The sequence below is a fragment of the Monodon monoceros genome, unplaced genomic scaffold (genome assembly GCF_005190385.1).
Source record: "Monodon monoceros isolate NGI ecotype Baffin Bay Population unplaced genomic scaffold, NGI_Narwhal_1 Super_Scaffold_3, whole genome shotgun sequence".
Taxonomy (NCBI): domain Eukaryota; kingdom Metazoa; phylum Chordata; class Mammalia; order Artiodactyla; family Monodontidae; genus Monodon; species Monodon monoceros.
The window spans coordinates 71,026,680-71,049,429 of record NW_021703780.1 but is presented as its reverse complement, the minus strand read 5'-3'; the positions used below and the strand labels follow the sequence as shown (position 1 = coordinate 71,049,429).

The window sequence follows — 22,750 nt, the reverse complement described above, 5'->3', positions numbered from 1 at the left end:
CTATTATTTGCAAAGGTAATCTTCCCTCCATTTCTACATGTAGCATTAAAATTGTACAATTATTTAAAAACTTGTTCTTAATTTTTCTTATGCTTAGACAAAAATCACTCTATTCGAGAACTCATTTCTATATTGGGCTAAATTATGATGTCAGAATTGTTAAAGAGTAAATGCATGAAATACATGTTTTAGCTACTATATAACATTAGTTTAATTGCTTTTCTTATTTTGTAGGGATTAAAGAAGTACTATAAGGAACTTCAGGATCAACTAAATGATATTGTAGAGCTGGTAAGAGGAAAACTGTTGAAGCAGACCAGGATTACTCTGGGGGCTTTGGTTACTATTGATGTCCATGCTAGAGATGTGGTTATGGACATGATTGACATGGGTATGTGACTCTTTTTAATTTTAAAAATAAGATATAGATAGCTTTTAGAAACAAGGACTTACACTGTATGTCTTTTTCTCTCTCAACAGAATTTATTTTATATGATCTTTTCTATAAGTTAGAAAACATGAATTATTTTAATATTTGCTGTTGTAAAGAAGATAAAATACTTATTTTTCAAATTATTTCCATTTCAGGATTATCTGTCTTGTTTTACTTTATTCCTTTTAGGTGTCTCACATGATACAGATTTCCAGTGGCTTGCTCAGCTTCGATATTATTGGGAATATGACAACGCTCATGTTAGTATCATTAATTGCAACGTAAAATATGCTTATGAATACCTTGGTAACTCACCTCGACTTGTCATTACTCCTCTAACTGACAGATGTTACAGAACATTGGTATGTGTTTAAATTATTTTAATTCACACATTAAAGATTCCTTTTTGGTTTGGTGTCATATTTTCTTGTCTAAATTTAACATGGCTATCCTCATTTTATTCTCTTATCTGTATAGTTGAATACAGCTATCCCTTCCTAATCCCAAATTCCCTTTATGTGAAGTTATAGTAATGAATATTTACTTCTGCGTGCTTTTGTAGAATACAAGAGTGTGTGAATTCTAATGTTTGAAAATCGTGAGTCACTCCCATTGGGGATAATTAGAAAAAGGAAGGTACTGGAGATTTAAAGAAGAAACCAGAGCTTCGGAAAATGGTATCAGTTTTTGCAGTGGAGTTCTGGGAGAGATGCCAAGAAGATGAAGGAAGCACATTTGGGCCTTAGAACTCCAAGTTAGTTTTGTTGAATAGGAGAGGGAGAGCTGAAATGTAGGCAGGTAGTACTGAGGGCTGTGCTTGTTGGGAAGCTATGGAAGATAAAGCCATGACTACAGAAAACAACAACAACAACAAAGTGAAACCCTGGGAATTGCGTTGTCCGATAAAATACAGGACTTTCAGGTAAATTTGAATTTCAAATAAACAATGAATAATTTGTTAGTAGAAATATGTCCTAATTATTACATGGGGCATACTTATACCAGCAAATTATTCATTGTTTATCTGATTTTCAAATTTAACTGGGCATCCTGTATTTTTATTTGCTAAATCTGGCAATCCTACCTGGGAATTGAGGAGATGCATCAAGAAACACCAATCCACCTGTGCTGAGTAAGTAAATTAAAGTGTCTGAGTTTTCTGGAAACAGAAATGAAATGGGGATTATTGGGCAAATGATTTTCTAGGGAATGCTCTCAGTAAAAACCCATAAGGAAATGAGGAAAGCAGGTGGGAAAGCTAAACAAAGATGTGGTTTTGATGGATGTATGGCCTTAGCCTGATCTCATGGGGAGCATTAGAGCATGAATGGCATCTCAGGGGTACTTCACTTTAAGGCAAAGGGGTCTAGCTTTTCTATCCCTTTATTATCATTGGCTATGGTTCACTCCTGCGGCTGGGGGGGTGGGGTGGGGGGTGAGTAAGCTTTCAGGTGTTTGTGGATAAGGGAGCTCCTATTAATTGAGGGCAAATCTCAGGAGAAAAGGACAGTTGTGAGCTATTTGTAGATGACTGACAGCAATTGGAAGGATGGATGCAATGACCAGTAAAAGAATCTGAGTAAGGTTCTAGTGCATCTATGATAAAAAGTTTCACCAAATCCTCTTTCTCAGGAAGCTACCTGAAGGCCAGACCACATCTGTCTTGTTCTCTCTCTAGTGATTGACAAGTACATAAGTTACTCCCTAAATGTTTGTTGAGTAAATGAATCTCAAGCTTCTGTGTCCTCAGACCTCACTGAAATGAGCTGTGAATTTGTAAGGTGGACGCTAAGGACTTTGAGTTATATAATCAAAATCACATTAAACACTTGTATACAACACTAAACATTGAAAGTCTCCTATTATATTTACTATCCATAATAAAGGGAACACATTTGTAAGCATTTTTTGGAAATTATAAAGAAGGGAAAGACTGAGGTTTCCAGCAATCAAGTTAATGGACATTAACAGTATAGCGTTTACTATAAATTTAAGATGGGTAAAATATCATTGATATTGCCTTTATTTAATGAGCTCTCTCTATTTTTTTATTTTAGTAAATGTGAAAATATTTAAGATTTTCATAGGTCTATCTATTAGTTTTTTAAAAACTTTATTTTTTTAGAGCAGTTTTAGGTTCACAGCAAAGTTAAGCAGAAGGAACAGAGCATTCCCATATACCCTTTGCCTCCCCAAATGTACAGTGTTGGTCCTTGAACCCTGTTTTACCTAAAAGGAGTTAAGTTTCACAAACTCTCATAGAAGTTTTCATGAAACAAACTTCATGGAGAGAGTTGACTGTAACTTGTATGCATATAAAAATTTCCAGCCATTTTTCTAGTCACTGTGGGGACCCAGAAAGAATTCAGATACTGCTGATGTTACTCTAAAGGAGCTTAAGGACTGGGACTTCCCTGGTGGTCCACTGGCTAAGACTCTGTGCTCCCAACGCAGGGGGCCTGGGTTCAATCCTTGGCCAGGGAACTAGATTCCACATGCGTGCAGCAACTAACAGTTCTCATGCCACAACTAAGGAGCCCACATGCAGCAACTAAGACCCAGCACAAACAAATAAATAAATATTTTTTAAAATTATTAAAAAAATAAAGGAGCTTAAGTACTAATTGAGAGGGAAAAAATGTACGTAGTTAACTGTAATGTGAGCGTTGCTGAACCAAATGAACCAGGTTCATTTGTCTGACTCTGCAGTAAGCCAAATGCTGAAATGCTGAGGTTTGCAGCAGAGAAAGTGCTTATTCACAAAGCAGCCAAGCAAGGAGATAGGAAAACAACTCAAATATGCCTTTCTGAAGGCGAAGGGCTCAGGATATCTATGGGATAAAGCTGAGGTGTGGGGAGCGTGGGGAAATGTAATTGAAAACAAGAAAAAGGTGAGGCAATCGTTGCTCTGCGCATATGCACCCAAGCCGTAGGCTTTTTCATGGGAGGAAAGCTCAGGAAGTAGCCTAGTTAGCAAGCTCTGAGGGTGGAGTTTTTGGCCTCTGACATCAAAATGTCACCGAGTGGACCCTTGCCCATGCCCAAGTGGAGGGTTGATGGTCTTAACCGTCTTAATCAGCTCAAGCTTGATTTGACACAGTAGACTCCAAATATGTAAAAAGCAACTTGGGCAAACATCCAAATGCCCAGGCTACAGGACGCTTGGAGGATATGCCAGCTTTCGTAAAAACAACACAAGTGAGTCCAACCAGCGAAGGTAGGTCACAGTTTACCATTTATCAGTGGGTAACTGATAACTACTCTGGGTTTCACAAGGTTGAAAGTGATACTACTGGTTAGAGAAGTACAGAACAATGCTATGGGGATGGATAAAATGAAGAACATACCAAGAGTGGAATGCAACAGCGAAGGTGAATCATAGACAAAATTATATAGTAGGTCATCTGTTTATTTTCCCACTGATGGGCCCCCACTTATGACCCTCACTTTTAGGTGTTTTCTCTCTTCGCAGCTAGCCGTAGAGGTTGTCATCATTGATCGCTACAACCATCTCCATAACCACTTCTTTTTTTTATTTTTATTTTACAGGAGATGGAGCAATCTGCTCTTTTTTTTTTAATTAATTGGTTCATTCATTCATCTCTGGGTGCATTAGGTTCTCATCGCTGCGTGCGGGCTCTCTCCAGCTGCAGTGAGCAGGGTCCACTCCCCGCCGCAGTATGCAGGCTCCTCACTGCAGTGGCCCCTCCGGGAGCTCTAGTTGTGGCACACGGGTCTAGGCACTCCGCGGCATGTAGGATCTTCTCGGACCAGGGCTCGAACCCGTGTCCCCCGCATTGGCAGGCAGATTCTTAACCATTGCACCACCAGGGAAGTCCCTCCATAACCACTTCTAATTAAACTTTTCTGACCAAATGTTAACACTTCAAGGCTGGATTCTCTTTGTTTTTAAAGGCAAATGGGATACACATGAAGTATTATAAAATAAGGAGACTTTGATGCAGTTTCACTTTTTTTTTAGATCCTTTAAACTGCTTTTTCTTTGTGCAGCTAGAAAATTGAGTGCTAAAAATTAACTGAATGATGTAATTGTATTATTGCCTCTCTGAAGCTACAAATAAGACTAAATCCACTTTATAAGCAATTGTCCTATTATGGGGTTTTTTGTTTGTTTTCAGTTAAGCATGGATTTCTCTTCACGTTTATTTTTCTTTTCAGATAGGTGCCTTCTATTTAAACCTTGGAGGTGCTCCAGAAGGGCCAGCAGGCACAGGAAAAACTGAAACCACCAAGGACTTGGCTAAAGCTCTTGCTGTACAGTGTGTGGTATTCAACTGTTCAGATGGGCTAGATTATCTAGCAATGGGAAAGGTAAAGTTACATATTAAATGTTACAAATTTACAGCTAGGTCAACCTGGATAAACTGAAGCAACTCATATAAAACACTGTGGTTTAAGCATTACTTGACCTTTTTTTTTTTTAGGGGTAAAGACGTTTTTATCCTTGGGGCTTTTATTAACTGTCACTTTTGACTTAAAAAGGTTAAATTTTTGTTTTATGGGCTTCCCTGGTGGCGCAGTGGTTGAGAGTCCACCTGCCGATGCGGCGGCGGACTCTCAACCCGTGTTCGTGCCCCGGTCCGAGAAGATCCCACGTGCCGCGGAGCGGCTGGGCCCGTGAGCCATGGCCGCTGAGCCTGCGCGTCCGGAGCCTGTTCTCGGCAACGGGAGAGGCCACAACAGTGAGAGGCCCGTGTACCGCAAAAACAAAACAAAACAAAACAAAAACCCAAAAAAGGTTAAATTTTTGTATTAACAAATGATGCCCTTTCCTACGAAAATCATCTCCTTTTTTCTTGTCCTCAGTTTTTTAAAGGATTGGCTTCTTCTGGTGCTTGGGCTTGCTTTGATGAATTTAATCGAATTGAATTGGAAGTGCTGTCAGTGGTAGCTCAACAGATCCTTTGCATTCAGAGAGCCATTCAACAGAAGATAGAAGTGTTTATTTTTGAAGGGACAGAACTTAAGCTCAATCCAAACTGTTTTGTAGCTATTACTATGAATCCTGGCTATGCGGGACGTTCTGAATTACCGGATAATCTTAAGGTAATATTTTTTTAAAGAGTGTAAATTTGGTAATCAAAAGTAACAGCATAATCTACTCAAAATGGTATAATTTTCTCACATGTATTTGTAATCTCCCTTTTACCTTTTCCATTTGCTATAAGGTAAACCTCTAAAAACTTTTTTAGATGTCTAAAAAAAATATTAGAGTACATAAAACTGTTAAAGTGCTACTGAAAAAATTACAAAGTTAATGAAAAGGTGCTTCACTGGGGGAGTAAACTTGGATATCAACACATTATCTTTGGGTGCTTATGCTCAGCTTTAAAAATGGTTTCCTTTATGTAAATAATATATTTCATTTATTATATACTTCAGGTTCTTTTTAGAACAGTGGCTATGATGGTTCCAAACTATGCCCTCATAGCAGAAATCTCCCTCTACTCCTATGGATTTTTGAATGCAAAACCTCTGTCTGTGAAGATAGTAATGACCTACAGGCTCTGCTCAGAGCAGCTCTCATCACAATTTCATTATGACTATGGAATGCGAGCAGTAAAAGCAGTTTTAGTGGCTGCTGGAAACCTAAAACTAAAATTTCCAAATGAAAATGAAGATATACTTGTAAGTATTAAATATACACGTTGTGAAAATGTAGAAAGTGTATCTGTAGAAAGATAACTTTTTCAGCAAGGTTGATCATGAACTATAGATAGGCAGATAAGAGAGTTGTTGCTTTGAGCCTTTTTACATGGGGTTGAAATGATAGTTTTGAGGTTCTGTTTTTCATTATACTTTGTATGAATCCAAGGACCATTAGGTTTGATAAGTGTAGTATTGGCTTTTTAGTATGGGGATTCCATGGAACCATGTAAAAGAAACTTTGACTTTGGTGGGGTGGGGGTGAAAGTAGGGCAAATACTGGCACTTAACTTATCTTGCACTTTTTGGATGGTTTTAGCTTCTTCGATCAATTAAAGATGTAAATGAACCAAAGTTTTTATCACATGATATACCCTTATTTAATGGAATAACTAGTGACTTATTTCCTGGTGTTAAACTTCCTGAAGCTGACTATCATGTAAGTAAACCTGTGAGAATGACTTGTTCTGCAAATAAATTCATCTGGTGACTCAATAGTTTTCCAAGTTTTATTAAATGAGCGACTTATTCTGTTTGGAGGATAAACCCCTATTTTGGCCACTTTAATTAATGAGGAAGAGTAAATTTTAGTACCTTATGTTATATGATAGTAGAGTTAACAAGATTCAGGTCAAAGATAATGTTTATTGTAAGAGAATACATATTTTATTTCCTATCTTGTGATTTATAATATTTACTACTATGTATACAATAATACTATTATATACCTCCACAGGTAGAAAAGTTGATAAACTGAAAGTGGTAAAACATCCTATAGTTTTTTTGTACAGCAAAGTGATTCAGTTATATATATATATATTTTTTGGATTATTTTCCATTGTAGGTTATTACAAGATATTGAATATAGTTCCCTGTGTTATACAGTAAATCCTTGTTGCTTATCTATTTTATGTATAGGAATTTGTATCTGTTAATTCCAAACTCCTAATTTATCCCTTCCCCATCACTTTCCCCTTTGGTAACCATAAGTTTGTTTTCTGTGTCTGTGAGTCTGTTTCTGTTGTGCATATAGATTCATTTGTATTATTTTTTAGATTACATATGTGAGCGTTATCATATAATATTTGTATTTCTCTGTCTGATTTACTTCACTTAGTATGATATTTCTAGGTCCATCCATCTTGCTGTGAATGTTAGCCTTCTTTTTTTTTTTTTAAATCTTCAAATTCAAATACTACTGTACATCCTATGGCAGAATCAGAATAAGGTGATTCTAGGCTGTTTTCCAATACCAATAACGAATTCTCTGATTCTCTAGACACCCACTGGGTGTTCAAAAATTCAATTCAATTCTGACACTAACTGCCTAGAGTTAGTGTCAGTCCTACAAGACTGCCTCTCACTTCATACGGAAGTCTCAAGTCCTGGCCACCTGTACTTCTGACTGACGGGCTATAAACCAGCGGTTTCCCTGACCCCTCCCCTCCCAGGTTTAATAATTTGCTAGAACAGCCCACAGAACTCAGGAACACAATTTACTTCTGCTTACCAGTTTATTATAAAGGATACAACTCAGGAACAACCAAATGGAAGAAATGTATAGAGCGTGGTATGGGCAGGTGGCAGCGTGGAACTTCTGTGCCCTTTCAGGGAGAGTCACCCTCCCTGTACCAGAAGCTCTTGAATCTCATTGTTCAAGAATTTTTATAGAGTTCAATCATCAGCCCCTTCTTCCCCAAAGCCTGGTAGGGCTGAAAGTTCCAACCCTCTAATCACTGCGTCTTTTTGGTGACCAGCCCAATCCTGAGGCTATCTAGGTTCCCACAACAAGTCACCTCATTAGCATAAACTCAGGTGTTATTGAAAAGGGCTCTTTATGAATAACAAAAGATACTCCTATCACTCAGAAAATTCCAAGAGTTTTAGGAGCTCTGTGCCAGGAACCAGGGACAAAGACTCTATATATTTTAGTATTATACCACAGGTGATTATCAAGATGATTCAAAATACGCTAATATGATTTTTTAAATCAAAATAAAAATACATAATTTTAATATTCTCTTGGAGAACTCTTGTACTCCTATGAATATAGCAAATAGTTTCATGGATTCATAGAATCCAGTTTGAAAAACACTACTAGGAGTCAATGCTGGGAGGTGTGTGGCTGAGCAACTGTGTATGCCTGCAACTGAGCTGCAGGGGAGCCAGGGTCATAGAAAAAAAAAATACTACAAGCATACCTCATTTTATCGCGCTTTGCAGATGCTGTGTTTTTTACAAATTGAAGGGTTTTGGCAAGTCTATCAGTCAAGTCAAGCAAGTCTATCAGTGCCATTTTCCCAATATTTGCTCACTTCTTGTCTCTGTGTCACATTTTGGTAATTTTTGAAATTTTGAAAAATTTTCGTTATTATTATATCTGTTATGGTGATCTGTGATCAGTGATCTTTGATGTTACTGCTATGCCTCACTGAAGGCTCAGATGATGGTTAGTATTTTTTTAGCAAAAAAATATTTTTAATTAAGGTATGTGCATTGTTATTTAGACATAATGCTATTGCACACTTAGTAGACTCAGCAGGGGTCCCCATACCCTGGGCCTCAGGCTGGTATTGATCCACGGCCTCTGGGCTGCACAGCAGGAGGTGAGCAAGCCAGGGAAACTTCATCTACCACTCCTATCGCTCCCTGGCGCTCACATTACCACATTATCGCCTGAACTATCCCCTCCACAACCCCACGCCCGTCTGTGGAAAAATTGTCTTCCACAAAACCAGTCTCTGGTGCCAAAAAGGTTGGGGACCACTGGACTACAGGATAGTGTAAACATAACTTTTATATGCACTGGGAAACAAAAAATTTGTGTGACTTGCTTTATTGAGATATTTATTTTATTGCAGTGATCTGAACCAAATCCACAGTATCTCTGAGGTATGCCCGTACTAAATATAATATCTTGCTTTTTTAATATGTACCGTATTACTTTGTTTTTCATCTACTGACTTCTTTTGGGTTTCAGGTAATGTTTATTACTTCATTAATCTTCTCTGTTGGCTTTTTAATTTTATCTCAGTGGTCACTCACAGGTTGCAATACACATCCTTGATTTATGACAGTTTACCTCGTTTGTATTCTAAACCATTTCAGACACAATATAAGAATTTTAAATGGTATAATTCCATTATCCACTCATCTCTGCCCATTGTACTGTTGTCACGTATTTTACTTCTACATATGTTATAAACTCCACATTTTTTGCTTTATGTATTTGAAAAAAAAAAGTCTTTTATATTTACCCTTTCTAGTGTTTTTTAATTGCTTCCAGCAGATATGTGCTTTAAACTGGGATCTTTTCCCTTCAACTTTAAGAACTTTCTTCAGTATTTATTGTGTACATGTTGAGTCTTCTGGCAACAAATTCTCTCAGTTTTTCTTTTGAAATATCTTTATTTAGACTTCATTTTTTGAAGAATATTTTCACTAGGTATAGAAGTCTAGATTGGCAGGAGTCTCCCCCGCCCCATCTTTTTAAAGATGTTGTTCCATTAATTCTTGGCTTTCATTGTTATGCTTAGAAGTCAGGAATTTTTCTTATGTATATTTCCCTGAATGTAATATGTTTTTTCCCCTCTGGCTGTTTGAAATATTTTCTTTCTTTCCTTGCTTGACTATGTGCCTAGTGTTGTTTGCTTTTTACATATCCTACGTGGGATTTGCTGCACTTCTTGAATCTGTGTATTGCTTTCTCCAGAAAATTCTCAGTAATTATGTTTTAAAATATTTCTTCTACCCTATTTTCTCTCCCCTGTCCTTCTGGGGCTCCAGTTACATGAATGTTAGAACATTTTATGTCATCTCACATGTCTCTTATGCTCTGTTTTTGCTTTTTGTTTTTTATTATCTGTACTTCAGTTTGGATAATTTTATTGACCTGTCCTTAAGATTAATGATCCTTTCCTTGGCTTTGTTCATTCTGCTGATAAGCCTATCCAATGAATTCTTTTCTTTTTTTTTGTGGGGGGGAGTACTGCACCATGCGGCATGTGGGATCTTAGTTCCCTGACAGTGGATCGAACGCTCGCCCCCTGCAATGGAAGCACCGAGTCTTAACCATTGGACCACCAGGGATGTCCCTATACAATGATTTATTTATTTATTTAAATAGCTCTGTATTGGAGTATAATTGCTTCACAATACCGTGTTAGTTTCTGTTGCACAACAAAGTGAATCAGCCATATGCATACACATGTCCCCATATCCCCTCCCTCTTGAGCCTCCCTCCCAACTTCCCTATCCCACCCCTCTAAGTTATCTCAAAGCACAAAGCCGATCTCCCTGTGCTATGCTGCTGCTTCCCACCAGCCAACTATTTTACATTTGGTAGTGTATATATGTCGATGCTACTCTAATTTCACCCCAGCTTCCCCCTCCCACCCTATGTCATAAAGTCCATTTTCTATGTCTGCCTCTTTATTCCTGCCCTGCAACTAGGTTCATCAGTACCTTTTTTTTTTTAGCGTCCATATATATGCGTTAGCATATGGTATTTGTTTTTTACTTTCTGACTTCACTTTGTATGACAGACTCTAGGTCCATCCACCTCACTACAAATAACTCAATTTCGTTTATTTTTATGGCTGAGTAATATTCCATTGTATATATGTGCCACATCTTCTTTATCCATTCATCTGTCAATGGATATTTAGGTTGGTTCCATGTCCTGGCTATTGTAAAAAGTGCTGCACTGAACATTGTGGTATATTCACTTCAGCACATAACTCTTTTTGAATTATGGTTTTCTCAGGGTATATGCCCAGTAGTGGGATAGCTGGGTCATATGGTAGTTCTATTTTTAGTGTTTTGTGGAACCTCCATACTATTTTCCATAGTGGTTGTATCAATTTACATTCCCACCAACAGTGCAAGAGGGTTCCCTTTTCCCACACCCTTTCTAGATTTTTTGACAATGGCCATTCTGACTGGCATGAGGTGATACCTCATTGTAGTTTTGATTTGCATTTCTCTAATAATTAGTGATGTTGAGCATCTTTTCATGTGCCTCTTGGCCATCTATATGTCTTCCTTGGCAAAATGTCTATTTAGGTCTTCTGCCCAATTTTTACGTGGATTGTTTGTTTTATTGATATTGAGCTCCATGAGCTGTTTGTATATTTTGCACATTAATCCCTTGTCTGTTGTTTCATTTGCAAATATTTTCTCCCAGTCTGAGGGTTGTCTTTTGGTCTTGTTGATGGTTTCCTTTGCTGTGCAAAAGCTTTTAAGTCCCATTTGTTTATTTTTGTTTTTATTTCTGTTACTCTAGAAGGTGGGTCAAAAAAGATCTTGCTGTGGTTTATGTCAAAAAGGGTTTTTCCTATGTTTTCCTCTAAGAGTTTTATAGTGTCTGGTCTTACATTTAAGTCTTTAATCCATTTGGAGTTTATTTTTGTGTATGGTGTTAGGGAGTGTTCTAATTTCATTCTTTTACATGTAGCTGTCCAGTTTTCCCAGCACCACCTATCAAAGAGGCTGTCTTTTCTCCGCTCTATGTTCTTGCCTCCTTTGTCATAAATTAGGTGCCCATATGTGTGTGGGTTTATCTCTGGGCTTTCTATCTTATACCATTGATCTATATTTCTGTTTTTGTGCCAGTACTATACTGTCTTGATTACGGTAGCTTTGTGGTATAGTTTGAAGTCGTGGAGACTGATTCTTCCAACTCTATTTTTCTTTCTCAAGATTGCTTTGGCTATTCGGGGTCTTTTGTGTTTCCATACGAAATGTAAAATTTTTTGTTCTAATTCTGTGAAGAATGCCATTGGTAGTTTTATAGGGATTGCATTGAATCTGTAGATTACTTTGGGTAGTATAGCCATTTTCACAATATTGATTCTTCCGATCCAAGAACATGTATATTTCTCCATCTGTTTATGTCATCTTTGATTTCTTTCATCAGTGTTTTATAGTTTTCTGAGTACAGGTCTTTTGCCTTCTTAGGCAGGTTTATTCCTAGGTATTTTATTCTTTCTTGTTGCAATGGTTAATGGGAATGTTTCCTTAATTTCTCTTTCTGATTTTTCGTTGTTGGTGTATAGGAATGCCAGAGATTTCTGTGCATTAATTTCGTATCCTGCAACCTTACCAAATTCATTTATTAGTTGTAGTAGTTTTCTAGTGGCATCTTTAGGTTTATCTATGTGTAGTATCACATCATCATCAAACAGTGACAGTCTTACTTCTTCTTTTCCAATTTGTATTCCTTTTGTTTCTTTTTCTTCTCTGATTGCTGTGGCTAGAACTTCCAAAACTATGTTGAATAAGAGTGGCAAGAGTGGACATCCTTGTCTAGTTCCTGATCTTAGAGGAAATGCTTTCAGTTATTCACCATTGAGTATGATGCTTGCTGTGGGTTTGTCATATATGGCATTTATTATGTTGAGGTAGTTTCCCTCTATGCCCATTTGCTGGAGAGTTTTTATCATAAATGGGTGTTGAATTTTGTCAAAAGCTTTTTCTGCATCTATTGAGATGATCATATGGCTTTATTCCTTAATTTGTTAATGTGGTGTATCACATTGACTGATTTGCATATATTGAAAAATCCTTGCATCCCTGGGATAAATCCCACTTGATCATGGTGTATGATCCTTTTAATGTGATGTTGGATTTTGTTTGCTAGTATTTTGTTCAGAATTTTTGCATCTATGTTCATCAGTAATATTGGTCTATAATTTTCTTTTTTTGTTACATCTTTTTCTGGTTTTGGTATCAGGGTGATGGTGGCTTCGTAGAATGAATTTGGGAGTGTTTCTCCGCCTGCAATTTTTTGGAAGAGTTTGAGAAGGATCGGTGTTAGCTCTTCTCTAAATATTTGATAGAATTCACCTGTGAAGACATCTGGTCCTGGACTTTTGTTAGTTGTAAGATTTTTAATTATGGTTTCAATTTCATTACTTGTGATTGGTCTGTTTATATTTTCTAATTCTTCCTGGTTCAGTCTTGGAAAATTGTAGCTTTCCAAGAGTGTGTCCATTCCTTAGTGGTTGTCCATTTTATTGGCATATAGTTGTTTGTAGTAGTCTTTTATAATCCTTTGTATTTCTGCAGTGTCAATTGTGATTTCTCCTTTTTCGTTTCTAATTTTATTGATTTGCATCCTCTCCCTTTTTTTCTTAATGAGCCTGGCTAAGGGTTTATCAATTTTGTTTATCTTCTCAAAGAACCAGCTTTTAGTTTTATTGATCTTTGCTATTGTTTTCTATGTTTCTATTTCATTTATTTATGCTCTGATCTTTATGATGTCTTTCCTTCTACTGACTTTGGGTTTTCTTTTTTCTTCTTTCTCTTGTTGTTTTAAGTGTAGGGTTAAATTGTTTATTTGAGATTTTTCTTTTTTCTTGAGATGAGATTGAATTGCTATAAACTTCCCTCTTAGAACTGCTTTTGCTGCATCCCATAGATTTTGGGTCATCGTGTTTTCGTTGTCATTTGTCTCTAGGTATTTTTTTTTTTCTAGGTATTTTTTGATTTCCTCTTTGATTTCTTCTGTGATCTCTTGGTTATTTAGTAGCGCACTGTTTAGCCTCCATGCATTTGTGTTTTTTAGTTTTTTTCCTGTAATTGATTTACAATCTCATAGCATTGTGGTCAGAAAAGATGCTTGATACAATTTTAATTTTTTTTAATTTTCTGAGGCTTGATTTCTGACCTAAGATGTGATCTGTCCTGGAGAATGTTCCGTTTGTACTTGAGAAGAAAGTGTATTCTGCCAATTTTAGGTGGAATGTTCTATAAATATAAATTAGATCTCTCTGGTCTATTGTGTCATTTAAAGTTTGTGTTACTTTATTTATTTTCTGTTTGGATGATCTGTCCATTGGGGTAAGTGGGGTGTTAAAGTCGCCTACTATTATTGCATTACTGTCGATTTGTCCGTTAATGGTTGTTAGCATTTGCCTTATGTACTGAGGTGCTCCTATGTTGGGTACATAAACACTTATAATTGTTGTATCTTCTTATTGGATAAATCCTTTGATCATTATGTAGTGTCTCTCTTTATCACTTGTAACAGTCTTTATTTTAAAGTCTATTTTATCTGATACGAGTATTGCTACTCCAGCTTTCTTTTGATTTCCATTTGCATAGAATATCTTTTTCCATCCCTTCACTTTCAGTCTGTATGTGTCCCTAGGTCTGAAGTGGGTTTCTTGTAGACAGCATATATATGGGTTTGTTTTTGTATCCATTCAGCCAGTCTGTTTCTTTTGTTTGGGGCGTTTAATCCATTTACATTCAAGGTTATTATCAATATGTATGTTCCTATTACCATTTTCTTAATTGTTTTGGGTTTGTTTTTCTGGGTCTTTTTCTTCACTTGTGTTTCCTGCCTAAAGAAATTTCTTTAGCCTTTGCTGTAAAGCTGGTTTGGTGGTGCTAAATTCTCTTATCTTTTGCTTGTCTGAAAAGCTTTTGACTTCTCCATCGAATCTGAATGAGATCCTTGATGGGTAGAGTAATCTTGGTTATAGGTTTTTCTCTTTCATCACTTTAAGTATATACTGCCACTCCCTTCTGACCTGCAGAGTTTCCTCTGAAAAATCGGCTGATAACCTTATGTGGATTCCTTTGTATGTTATTTTTTGTTTTTCCCTTGCTGCTTTTAATATTTTTTCTTTGAATTTAATTTTTTTTAGTTTGATTAATATGTATCTTGGTGTGTTTTCCCTAGGGTTTATCCTGTATAGGATTCTCTGTGCTTCTTGGACTTGGGTGACTCTTTCCGTTCCCATGTTAGGGAAGTTTTCAACTATAATCTCTTCAAATATTTTCTCAGACCCTTTCTTTTTCTCTTCTTCTTCTGGGGCCCCTATAATTCGAATGTTTGTGTGTTTAGTGTTGTCCCAGAAGTCTCTGAGATTGTCTTCAATTCTTTTCATTCTTTTTTCTTTATTCTGCTCCTCAGCAGTTATTTCTACCATTTTGTCTCCCAGGTCACTTATCTGTTCTTCTGCCTCAGTTATTCTGTTATTGATTCCTTCTACTGTATTTTTCATTTTAGTTATTGTGTTGTTCATCTCTGTTTGTTTGTTCTTCTGTTCTTCTAGATCTTTGTTAGACATTTCTTGTATTTTCTCAATCCGTGCCTCCATTCTATTTCCAAGATTCTGGATCATCTTTACTATCATTACTCTGAATTCTTTTTCAGGTAGATCGCCTCCTATTTCCTCTTCATTTTTTTGGTCTGATAGGTTTTTACCTTGCTCCTTCATCTGTGACATATATTTTTTGCCTTCTCTCTTTTTTTTTTTTTAATGAGTGGGATTGTGTTCCTGTCTCACTGGCTGCTTGGCCTGAGGCTTCCAGCGCTGGAGCTTGTAGGCTCTTGGGTAGAGCTGGGTCTTGGTGCTGAGATGAGGAACTCTGTGAGACCTCACTGATGAATATTACTCGGGGTCTGAGGTTCTCTGTTACTCCAGTGGTTCGGACTTGGAACTCCTACCACAGGAGCTTCCGTCCAGTCCCCAGCTCATGACCCAAGATCCTGCAAGCCATGTGGGGTGGCAAAAAAAAAAAAAAAAAAAAAAAGAGAACAATAGCAAAGTAAAAAATAAAATTAGACTAGGAAACTTAACAGATATGTTAGAAAGAATATAAAAATGAAAATATAGATGAATCAGCAACTGGAAGGTACATCAGTAGCACAATAATAAAAAAGAGGAAGAGGGAAAAGAAAAAAAAAGGTGAGGGGGAAGGCCCTGGCTGTGGAGGGTGGGGCCTAAGCAAGGGCAGGGTTTGGGTGGTGGGTTGGGCCTATGCTTAGTACCCACAGGGCTGGAAAAGGCCCTGGGGCTGTGGAGGGTGGGGCTTAGGTTCAAGGAACAGAAGGGGCCCAGGCATGCCCCCCACCCCTGGTCTCAGAGGGCAGGGGACCTCATCTGGGAGCCCAGCAGGCTTCCTGGGCTCGAGTGGGCAGGGAAAACACCCTCCTCTCCTCTCCTGCTCCTCCAGTGTGGGAGGACCCCTCCTACCTGCCTCTCCTGATCTCCCTGACCTCCCTCCTATGCTCCCAGGACCCACACGGGGCTTTGGAGCTCAGCAGCCTCCCCAGCCCGAGTAGGCCAAGCGATCACCCTCCACTCCTGTCCTGCTCTTCCCGGAGAGTCCCTCTCACCTGCCTCTCCTGATCTTCCCTGCCTCAGGGGTGCCAATCCTGTCTGGCCTCCACTTCTCCTCCCCTGTCAGTCCCCCCTATGTCCTACTGGTTCACTTTGGGGTTCCTCCCATCTCCTTGGGCATTGGAGTCCCCCACCAGCTGAGAGAAGGCGCCCTAGTTGTGGGGAGAAGCTAACTCCACGTCTTCCCACACTGCCATCTTGACTCCAGCTCCCCAATGAACTCTTAATTTCACATATTTTATTGTTTTCAGTTTTAGTGTATCCAATTTGGTTTTATTAAGAGATTCCATATCTTTGCTTAAATTCTTCATTTTTCATCTGTTTTTTGTCATATTGTCCATTTTTTAATACATTTATAAAATTTATTTATTTATTTGCCTGTGCCAGGTCTTAGTTGTGGCACACGGGATCTTCATTGCCGTGTGCAGGATCTTTGTTGCAGCATGTGGGCTCCTTTAGTTGTGGCATGCAGGATCTAGTTCCCTAACCAGGGATCGAACCTGTGCCCTCTGTATTGGGAGCAGAGTCTTAACCACTGGACCACCAGAGAAGTCCCAAAAGTTATTTTAATGTTTTGTCTGCTAATTATAACATCTAGGTCAACTGTGATTTTGTTTTATTTCATTTTTTTTTCTACTGATTATCAGCTTTTTTTTCCTCATGACTTGTATTAAAAATTGTGGGGCTTCCCTGGTGGCGCAGTGGTTGAGAGTCCGCCTGCTGATGCAGGGGACACGTGTTCATGCCCCGGTCTGGGAGGATCCCACATGCCACAGAGCGGCTGGGCCCATGAACCATGGCCGCTGAGCCTGCGCGTCTGGAGCCTGTGCTCCGCAACGGGAGAAGCCACAGCAGTGAGAGGCTTGCGTACCGCAAAAAAAAAAGAAAAAAAAGATTGTATAGAAAATAATTGTAGAGGCTGAACTGGTATTATTTTCCTACAGAAAAACCATGTTCTTCCTTTGTCAGATAGCTAGATTGAGCTGTTGATCAGTTCAATCAGGAGTTGACCTAAGCCAGAGTTTTGTTGCAGAATTATTGAGCTTTAGTTTACCTCTGGTTTCAAATGTCTTTATAGTGAAAATTGTCCTATTGTATAATAAGGCCCTTCCTATAGCAGCATTCTGGGATATAAGCATCTGAAGACTAAGAAAATCTCTCTCTTTGTGCCTTTCTAGCTAAGCCTTTGATTTCTTATGTCACTTCAGACTCAGCAAAAGCATAGGCCATGGGAAAACCAGCTTTGCATTTGAGGCTCCTCCAGTTTTTTGAGGTTCACATAAGTCCACATGACCATTAAAATATCTGTTATTTTCTCCTTACTTCAGCAAAGTCCCTCTGCCTATAGCAGGCTCAATCCAATGCCCACCTATGTCTATACTTGGTCCCAGAGGCAAAATTAGCTGTTGATCTGTGTTCACCTAGGAAAGGCTCATCCCTTTCTGAAGTTTAATTCCTTTAGACTTATCTGCATCCAAAGTTCTCCTGTATCTTTAAAAGCCTTATAATTTTTGTAACCTCTGTTTATTTCTCTTTACTATAGTGTGAAGGATTGTTTGGCATGTCCTTCTATATCCTAACCAAAAGTGAAATTCTGGAAAAACTCTTAAGAGGAGTTGTTTTCATGCAGTGTACACCCAATGCTATGGTGCCATGATCATTGATAACTTATAATGGGGAATACTAATATTTTTAAAGTATTTTAATTTTATTTGTTCCTCCTTTTAATTAAAAAATAAAGTTTCAAGAAATAATTTATAAATATAAGAAGATACAATTTTCTTATTTCTAAATGAAAAGTCTACATTTATAAGACATGAATGACATGATTTATAATACGATTTTGTAGAAATGCATTCCATTTTTCTTTTATTTTAGGAATTTTTGGAATGTGCTCATGAAGCCTGCAAAGTACATAATCTTCAGCCTGTTAAATTTTTTCTTGAAAAAATGATTCAGACATATGAGATGATGATTGTTAGACATGGGTAAGATTATAGATTATAGATAGTGTGCCAAAGTTAGATGTTGTTTTTTAAGTTAAACTATTAAAACAACTAAAATTTGTGAACTAAAAGACTCAGCAAACTTTGTATGCGAGGTAGGCTAGGGAACAACGCCCCCCACCCCCATCTCCATTCCAGTAGCTTAAAAACAAAGGTTTATTTCTCTCTCATGTTACCTATCCAAAAAGGAGTGTTAAGGAGTACTCATTCAGTGATGTAGCACTAATGACCACCACAATTTGCCCTTTTGATCATCAAATATGTTATTTGCTGTACTTCATGCACATAGAACACACTTTTCCTTTCCCAGGGTGACAACCTAAAAGATCTGATCAATCAATGAACCAGACTCAAAGTATAGGATCTCTAGGTGATGCATGATAGTTTGTGTATCAGATTTGGAAGTTGTTCTTGCTCCAAAGACCTAAAACTACAAAGACAAGTTATCTGCCCTGCATACATCCAGTATTATAATGGTGGGTTTACCAGAGCAGGATTATCAGAGCAAATACTCCCATTTAGAAACTGAAGAATGGGAGACAAAGCCAACACTTGTCAGTAGCAGTTCTGAAACCCAGCTGTGCGTGTGGGAGCCCAGTTCCAGAGATAGATTGTGAAACTACTGGAGTTTAAACTTCAGGACCTCTTATTAGTAGAGGCCCCTCCAGGGAGTCATAATCATTTTATATATAATTTATTGGAAAGGGTGTCATTAAAGTGGCGGTGGACATTTTTGTATTTGTAATTACATATATATTTTTTTCCTTAGAGAGCTTTCCCCACCAATTGTATAAACTGAAATCCCCATAAAACCTGGATCTATTTCTGCTTGATTTTGCTCCCTGAGAGAGTCTTTCCAGTAACCTCTGCTCTGTGGACTTCGGTTCAACCTTTTGAGAGGTCTTTCTATCTCCATTTTCTTCCCTGGTCACATGTGAGGTGGACAATAGAGAAAATATCCTTGGGAGCTGAGAAATGTTTTCAGCCCACTTACTGCCTATAGAAAGTTGAAATCTCAAAGGTCATGATTTTTTAAAGGCAAAATTAAAAAAAAAAAAAAAAACCTTTGTATCATATAAATTTTCAAACATATATAATAATAGAGGGAATTAGTACAGTCAACCCTCGTGCATTCAGTACCTGAGTCTTCTTTACATCTTAAACATTCACATGTGTTTTAGCCTAGACTCATGGTTTCTTTGTCAGTAAACTCTCTCAAAAACTATTTAATAAGTTTTTTTTCTATTTGATTCTAGGTAGTTCCATGTGCCAGTAGCCACAACGATAGTCCTTATTAAGTCATACCTTTCTAAACTTCCTCGTAGTATCCTTGAACATATTAGGCTTATTGATTTGATCCTTGATACTAGGCTGAGTTGATCTTTGTTGTTCAAAGATTTTCTCAATTTATGTTTTACCAATTGCAGGTGAGAATAAATGACCTCATTCAATCCCTCAAGTCTCTGAATTTCTCAACTCCCTCTACTTTCATTCCTGCTTGCAAACTGACCATATTTTCTTAAGCTTATTTCCTTGTTAAATACAGCCATCAGCTGCCAATATATACTAATAATATTCTGTTCACTATCCTTTTCCCCTAAAACTACAATTTCATTAGATATATTATCTATCTTCCAGGTTATCTCAGGGATAAATTTACCGAATGTTTGATCATTGCATAATATTAATTGCCAATCCTTTAGCCGCCACCCACAACCTAGCCTCTAAGCCAGTGCCACTTATTTTAGTCTTTTTTATTATGGCAAGAATACCTTTTGCCCTTCTAGTTACCAATTTCTATCAATAAGGATGGGCTAGGTTATTCCATAGAAACAATCAGCACCCAAATCTTAGTGACTTCAAAACAAATATGTATTTCTCATTTGTACTGTTTCCATTATAGTTTAACAGGGAGGTTCTGCTCATCATAATCACTCAGGTCCCAGGCTGTTAGAGCAGCCACCATCTCAGCATTGTGGGTCCCAGGTGTGCTAGAGGGAAAGGAGAGCTCTGTAATTTCCCTCACTGGCAATTGTCTATCCCCTAAGAAGTAACACTCATCATTTGCACTTATTACTCCTCAGTTACCTAGTATTCATTCCCACAAGAGAGTGCGGAATCCTATGCGCCAGGAGAGAGGAGATTCAGAAATATTTGGCAAGGAGCACTGTAGCAAGTGAAATCTTGAGGAAAAGTGAATCGTCTCCTCTCCTCTGCTTAGGAAACCCCAAGTCATTAAAAAAATTTTTTTGAGTATGCAGTTACTAAGTTTCCATTTTCATTTGGAAATTTTTTATTCTCTTTTGTAGATAATGGTATTAATGTCGAGAATTTGATTTAGAGATCAATCAGTTAAGTTAAATGTATTTCCCTTATATCTGAGAAAAATTAATATAATTTCAAAAATTATATGTAGTAATTATCATAGGGTAAAATTTCATATACCAATATATAGGGAAATAATTTAATTTACCATTATTTTTTAGAATTTTATTGTATAATGACTTCTTTTCCTTAATAGTTTTATGTTAGTAGGAGAGCCTTTTGCTGCTAAAACAAAAGTTCTGCATATGCTGGCTGATACTCTAACTCTTATGAATGAACGTGGCTATGGAGAGGAAGAAAAGGTCATTTATAGGACTGTAAACCCCAAATCCATTACTATGGGCCAACTTTTTGGACAATTTGACCCCGTGTCCCATGAGGTAATCTACAGTATAAACACTCTCATTGACAATGCACATTAAGCCAAGAAATTTGAAATGTTTTTGTATTATCACTTTATAATTTTTTAAGGACACTTTCCAACACTTCCTTTTTTCCTCCTCAGTGGACTGATGGTATTGTGGCTAACACTTTTAGAGAATTTGCCTTATCAGAAACACCTGACCGGAAATGGGTTGTATTTGATGGTCCCATTGACACTTTGTGGATAGAGAGCATGAACACAGTATTGGATGATAATAAAAAGGTAAATCATCATAATTAAAAGCAAAACAGATGCACAATATGAATATATTTAACACTACTGAACTGTAAAGTTAAAAATGGTTAATATGGTAAATTTATTTTTTTTACCACAATTTAAAAAAGCAAAGCAGATGCAGATAGGCTTAAACAATGTTATGTGTTCAACAACTAATCATCTCAGACTATATATTTAAAATAAGGGATGCAGCAAATTGAATAAGTTTATAAATTATCTTTTCAATGAAAACTATGCTGTAGTAAATTCTTTGCTTAATTTTTTAATTAGAATGCAAGTATATTAAAATTACTGTATTAGCAGCAAGGCATAGTAATGTAATGGGTGGCAATAAGTTAAGCGACTACAGTGTTAAGGTTTCTTATAGAACTTTAGTATTTTAGAAGAAAATAAAAAGCCCTCATTCTTTTTTGAAAACATCAGTTGCTTCAGTGCTTATATGTGGTACATTACCTTAAACCTATGAGATATACAAAAAAAGAGAAAATGGAAGTCTTCTAGTATTTAATTGAGAGATAACATAAGTATAAAATGTGCACTAACTTTAAGTTTAGATTCTAAGATTTTTTTACATATGTGTACACTCACATAACCATCACCTAAATAAAAGTGCATAAAATTTATTGTGCCCTACAAAGTTCACTCATGTCCCTACCCAATCAGTATACCCTCCCCAAGGGGCAATCACTATTCTGACTTCTACTCTGATAAACTAGTTTTGCCAGTTCTTGAACTTAATATAAATAGAATCATACTCTTTAGTGTTTTCTTTCATTTGGTCAATATAGTGCTCTGTGATATTTATATTGTAGATCCATTTTATTTGTTTATTATTCTTTTTGTGTCTGTATTAGTATTCTGTGTTAGTATATCAATTTATTTTTTTGCTTTTATGAAATAATTATAATACTAAATAAGCAAACTAATTTAATTAGCATTCAAACATATACTCCAGTACTTTATCATAGGTGGTTAGTCATTTGTTCATATTCTTTTTTTCATTCATTCAGTCAGTCATATTGATTGAACTAAAGGGGAAAGTAAAGAGAGGAGAAATAGTGATGATTCAGAAGAGAGGGGTTAATCAGTCCAGTCAAGTCTAAGGATTCAGAGCCAAATGGCAGGATTGTTTCATATTGGATGAGAGGAGAGCAGGAAAGGTGAATGTATGGCTTTCATAGTGGAAATTTGAAGGCAAATCCTTTTGATGATTTATGTTTTCTTTGTGCAGTGGCAGGCCCTGGTTCTTTGTATACTCAAGGAGAAAGGGGAAGATTTAAATTAGCCATCATGGAAAATGGGAAAGACAGCTGCCTGGGAAAACATAGAAGCATATCTGAGTGTTATAGAGAACCTGATGGAGTTAAAGACCATGAATTATAAACTATAGTGCCAAGGTCTGCCTTTGTGAGATTTTCTCTACCAATTTAAGCACCTTGGATGTGGGTGTAGACAATGTTGCCAGACTGGAAATACAGAAAGACTTTAAAGATATTGGCATGAGAACGATAGAAGTGCTGGA

At 37.1% G+C, this 22,750-nt stretch overlaps 1 protein-coding gene across 28 annotated transcripts in view; it reads left to right on the top strand.

Annotated features, from left to right (window-relative positions):
• The window catches only part of DNAH12 (dynein axonemal heavy chain 12), a 232,905-nt gene that overhangs the window by 113,400 nt on the left and 96,755 nt on the right, over positions 1-22,750 (top strand). For 25 of the 28 annotated variants that reach the window (XR_003796539.1, XR_003796540.1, XR_003796541.1 and 22 more), the window contains 9 exons: positions 235-391; positions 623-795; positions 4,613-4,765; positions 5,261-5,500; positions 5,837-6,082; positions 6,420-6,539; positions 18,115-18,224; positions 20,764-20,947; positions 21,073-21,213. Coding sequence is in view for 22 of the 28 variants with exons in the window: in XM_029241697.1 (XP_029097530.1) it covers positions 235-391; positions 623-795; positions 4,613-4,765; positions 5,261-5,500; positions 5,837-6,082; positions 6,420-6,539; positions 18,115-18,224; positions 20,764-20,947; positions 21,073-21,213 (1,524 nt within the window). In the remaining 6 variants the exon portion in view is untranslated. Of the gene's footprint in view, positions 1-234; positions 392-622; positions 812-4,612; positions 4,766-5,260; positions 5,501-5,836; positions 6,083-6,419; positions 6,540-18,114; positions 18,225-20,763; positions 20,948-21,072; positions 21,214-22,750 lie in introns of those variants that run through there. The other 3 variants (XM_029241709.1, XR_003796544.1, XM_029241716.1) reach the window with 3 other exon arrangements.